The sequence below is a fragment of the Haplochromis burtoni genome, unplaced genomic scaffold (genome assembly GCF_018398535.1).
Source record: "Haplochromis burtoni strain Fernald_Lab_line unplaced genomic scaffold, NCSU_Asbu1 Contig_696, whole genome shotgun sequence".
Taxonomy (NCBI): domain Eukaryota; kingdom Metazoa; phylum Chordata; class Actinopteri; order Cichliformes; family Cichlidae; genus Haplochromis; species Haplochromis burtoni.
In genome coordinates, this window is record NW_024583057.1 from 41,534 (window position 1) to 46,417 (window position 4,884).

The following is a 4,884-nucleotide window of genomic DNA, read 5'->3' on the forward strand; positions in this document are numbered from 1 at the left end:
TGCAACATGCACACTCAAACTTGACTGTTGTTTTCACTTGTTACAGCAGATCCATGGTTATACCTCTCATAGGTTCACTTCGTTTCGCCTGAGATTCAGACGAATGTTCGTTTCTGTTTCAGTGATTCATGATAAACTGGTTTTTTGTCACGTCTCGAAACATTAAAATGTTCCTGACTGTGAAGATTTTTCATCTTTTAAGTACTCCGACAAAAAAAGATAGTAAGATGAGCATTAGACTCTCATATTTAGCAGATATTTGTCTATATGTTCTACAAATATCTACTAAATAAGTGTGACTGTGACAGTGATAAAGAAATAACGAACTCCTCCATTAGTCGCTTTATTCTGACTGCTGTGTTTGTGCATCTGCACAGTTAAACTGTGCCTCTGTCTCTTTGTGTCTACAGTTTCTTGTATAACTGCCCTTCACTCCTTCACACACACACTTCCACACACACTCTCAATCTTTCACTCTTTCTTCTCGTCATTTTCACCGTTCCCACACCTTAAAGCGGAATGGAGAAGAGGTGGAGAAAGAGAGGATAGGAAAGGCCGAGGCAGAGAATAAAAGGAGGGGTAAACCGGTTCAGCAGGTAGAGGCCTAACCTAGGCTCTCTCCGGCTTGTTGTCACCGTTATTTCTCCCGCGCATGCGCGCTGCTGCCTGTTTCCTGCTTTTAAATGAGTACCTGTGCAGCTCTCTGACCCACCTCTATCGACACTTGTGTATGTGTGTGTGCGTGCGACCAGGAATATCTGCGTTTTTTTCTCCCTCCCAGCCCCGCTCCCTCACCTAGTGACGCCACACTCCCGTTATTTCAGGGCGCTGTGGGCGATATCTGTCTGTACCTGACCTGGTAGCTCACCTGAGCGGACTCACCTGTCCCGACGCCGAAAAGACTTTTGTTTAGAGCTCGAAAACAAATCTGGTAGAGAGGAAAGGTGTGCTGCAGGAGGTGAAAAAGCGGGACGAGGCTTGCGAAACGAGAAGAAAGGTGCGAAGAGGAGGAAGAAGGAGAAGCGGGGACCGACCTTCCAGTTTTTCCTCTCGGTTTCCTGCTTCTTTTTTTTTTTGGTCACTTTTAACGTGACTTTACGTCGCCACAGCGGCTTTCCCTGCACATCGCTTTCTCTCAAAGGGACTTTGTGTTGACTGAGCATGCCGAGGGCCTTTCTGGTTAAAAAGGCGAACGTTTCGCCGGGAAAGCGGAACTGGAGTGAACTCCCCGATCATGAACGAGGGGACGTCTACATCCCAGGTGAGTCCACTGCCGTGATGAGCCATTTTTGTTGTTGTTTAAAAAGAAAAAGAAATGTTGGCGATAGCGTGTACGGGCTCGTTTTCGGGCGCCTTTACGCACGGATTTGTGGATTTTTGTTATTTGTTTGTTTGTTTGTTTGTTTGTTTGCGCGGTTTGGAATCCAGCGGGTATACCGATGTGACAGGTGGCGGGGGAAGGGGTGTCCGGCGGTGATTGTAACGGGGCCACGGAATAACGGGAAACAGCAGCGGCCCGCCGTGCTCGGAGAAAGTAGTTCCTGTTTTGTGGGGTGTCAGAGCTGTGCTCTTCTTACTTTAGATAACCTTTTATGTTAAACTTATTTCATTTTAATGAAAATGTTAAAAACCATTCCTCGTTTTTCGTGTTTTTGATGATTCACATATAAACAATTTGAGCACAGTGTCACAAAAGCAAACAATGACAGGACTAATGTGTTCTTACACCAACTCCAGTGTTGTGGCCTATAAGCGATCGCAAAGGCCCGGTGTTTGTTTTTTGTTTTTTCATATCGACCTTCAACCCCTGATTGTTCTTCCTTGTACAGCATAGCACCGGCCTGACTTATGAAGCACAAATAACGACCTATTAATCGGCTTCTGATTAGTCGTTCAGCACAGGCCAATTAATAAACACTTGAATTCAAATCTCTTCATTTTCTTAGTTTTAAATGATGAGATGATGTTTTACACCTTTAATTTTTCGTTTGTTTGTTTTTATTGTATCTACACGTGTTGGTATTACTTTTTTTTCTTTCTTTTTTAAAAAAAAGAAACTAAACACATCAGCTTTCCTGACCTGCACAATGATTTTCATACTTTTTCACTGAGCTGGGTGTCCAAGTTTGATTCTTTGAAAGCGTCACTTTACATTTAAATGACACGTTGAGGTCCCAAATGACTCCTTCTGCCCCCTCCGCATCCCCCCAGTTTTCGTGAAAACAATCCCCATTGTTGCCATCGGCGGAGTTTTTATTGTAAGACCCCGCCGGTATCAGATAACAAGTAACGGACTACACCCTAAACGTCTCTCTCGCTCTCCTTTCTCTCTTCTCCCTCCCCCCTCTTTCGTTCCCTCTCTCTCTCTGTGTCTCTCTCGCTGTGTGTGTGTGTGTGTGTGTGTCCTTTTTCTGTCCTCATCCCATCACCGTTAACTTTTAATCATTGACTTTTACATCCTCTTGGGGTGTTTGCAACCGGAACACTTGGATGAACTGAACCAGGATACGCTTCAAACGGTTTTTACCCAAACAAGATCGATAAAAAGAAAAAAGGAAAAGAGGAAAAACTCACACTCACATAGGATGTAACCACCTAAATAAAAGCGCGCGGGCATTTTGGGTTTGATTCAGGCCTGATGTGAAGCTTTAGTGAGAAGAGCAAACATGATTTCTCTCTGCAGTTATTTCCACCTTCCCCTTCCCCACTCGCACACAAAAGGAATCTGCCGTGTAATGTCTTTATTCAGGTTATTTCTCAACATCCACGAGCCAAAGAAAGGTCGCAGAAAGTTTCAGCAGCTAGTTTTCCAGGAAAAACCTTAAGATGAAACCTGAACGTCAGTGCGTAATTGTGCCGCGTACTGTTAACGCTTTGCCAAGCCCAGCAACGGTCTCAGCTAAATCTTCTGGTATGTGCCGTTACTTGATGTACCTGCCCGGCGTGTATGAGAGACGCACGCACAAAAACCTAATAACAAGCTGACACACTCAGATGTGATAATTGTCTTCAGCAATCTGCGTGTTGAATAATTCTGTGACACGCCACATGCCATGGCTTTGGACACTTTCATCTCTCTCTCTGTGTGTGTGTGTGTGTGTGTGTGTGTGTGTGTGTGTGTGTGTGTGTGTGTGTGTGTGTGTGTGTGTGGGCGCGCGCAAGGGTTTATTTTTATCCACAAACATGTGCCGGGGCCTGTTTCTGATGGGTCATCAGTCTGAAATCAACCTTTGTTTCGAGTCTGTATCATCCCTCCTCCATCTTCCAGACACACATTGAACCGCTGCGTGTGAAAAAGGCAACAGAGAAAAAAACATATTCCTAAATAGAAATTAAAAATATTTCGCCATTTTAATCTCCCAGTGGCTATTGAAACGAAAGCTAATTTAGACAGTACGTCATAATAACTGCCCTTGCAAAGACTGCTGGTGTTTCAGCATCACTGCCAAGTAGGTATACTTTCTTCTTAACTTTTACATAAATTAAAATACTACTGAGTACCGCTGTTAACATGCGCAGGTATTTGCTGCCTATGCGCTGATTCTGAACTTCTGCGCCGGTCGGTACCAGTGTTTGAAATAAAAGTTTATTCCCTCCTTATACTGGTGGCAGAGAAAAGAAACAAATCTTCAATATACATAAATAGATGTTTAAAAGTGTTTGGGCCCAGATGTAAGGACCAGATGGTTCACTGGAGAAAATCAACTTGCATCTCATCAGTATCCGCCATGAAACTCATCAAACCCATCAAACATACAACGTTGATTTCAAGCGCAGTAGACGAAACATCCCCTTTTTTTTAAATTCAAATAAAAGTTGTAATTGAAAATATATCGAAAGGTCATTTAAGTGTTTTACATTTTGAAAGAAATTTAAAAAGTAAGAAAACTGAAGTAAAACTGAAGAAGAGGGGAAAAGAATGAAAAATGGAAATGAAAAAATCTTCTCCTACACGCCGCTTTTCTCTAATAATAATATTATTAATTATAATAAACCGTAAAAATTAGCTTATAGCATACTTAGTTTTTGAATAAGTCTATGTATCATTATGCCTTATTTTTCTGTTACACTCAGAGGTCACATATAATCTAATTATTACTTTCCAAATGTATATAAACTTAGCTTTTATCTATAAAGCTAAATAATATTCTTCTTTTTGAGGTTATATTATAACACAAAAGTTTTGTTGTTGTCGTGTTGACTTCATTCTGTAGTTTTAGCAGACGTTAGTTTCACCTTTACACAGACGGGCTCATGTATGCGCACACACAAGAAAGATGTTGCGAAAAATGACTAAATGTGTTCCCCAGAATCTCAGAGCAGTCCAGGAGGAACTGATGTCTTGTTTTGTTTGGGGGGTTTGTTGCATTGCACCAATAGTTTCCACTATCCGCTCAATGTCAAGGTTAATGTTTATTGGATGGAAGGAAATGTAACGGACCCTATGGACAGCCTGCTGCTGCAGGCAATACGCCTTAAGCAAACACGCAAACACACACACACACACACACACACACACACACACACACACACACACACACACCCTCTGTTTGATCAAGTTATCTACTGATTGTTGACTCTTTCTACCAGCTGAGCGATGTTAAATGAATAAAAGAAAAATATTACAGAGCATTTAAAGCAGCACCACTCCTCCTCCTTTACTTGCTCATGGAGTAGAAGCCTTGAGTTGTTTTAACCCTCCACGTTGCCCTTTAACTACCACACACACACACACACACACACACACACACACACACACACACACACACACACACACACACACTCTGATTGTTGGTATTACTTTTTTTTCTTTCTTTTTTTAAAAAAAGAAACTAAACACATCAGCTTTCCTGACCTGCACAATGATTTTCATACTTTTTCACT

The 4,884-nt window shown here is 42.0% G+C and overlaps 1 protein-coding gene across 1 annotated transcript in view; it reads left to right on the forward strand.

Moving 5' to 3' along the window:
* Nucleotides 1-624: 624 nt before the first annotated feature.
* ovol1a (ovo-like zinc finger 1a) overlaps nucleotides 625-4,884 on the forward strand; it is a 10,377-nt gene continuing 6,117 nt past the window's right edge. The window contains exon 1 of the mRNA XM_005949884.3: nucleotides 625-1,261. Within this exon, the coding sequence (XP_005949946.1) occupies nucleotides 1,162-1,261 (100 nt within the window). The 5' untranslated portion in view covers nucleotides 625-1,161. The remainder of the gene's footprint in view (nucleotides 1,262-4,884) is intronic.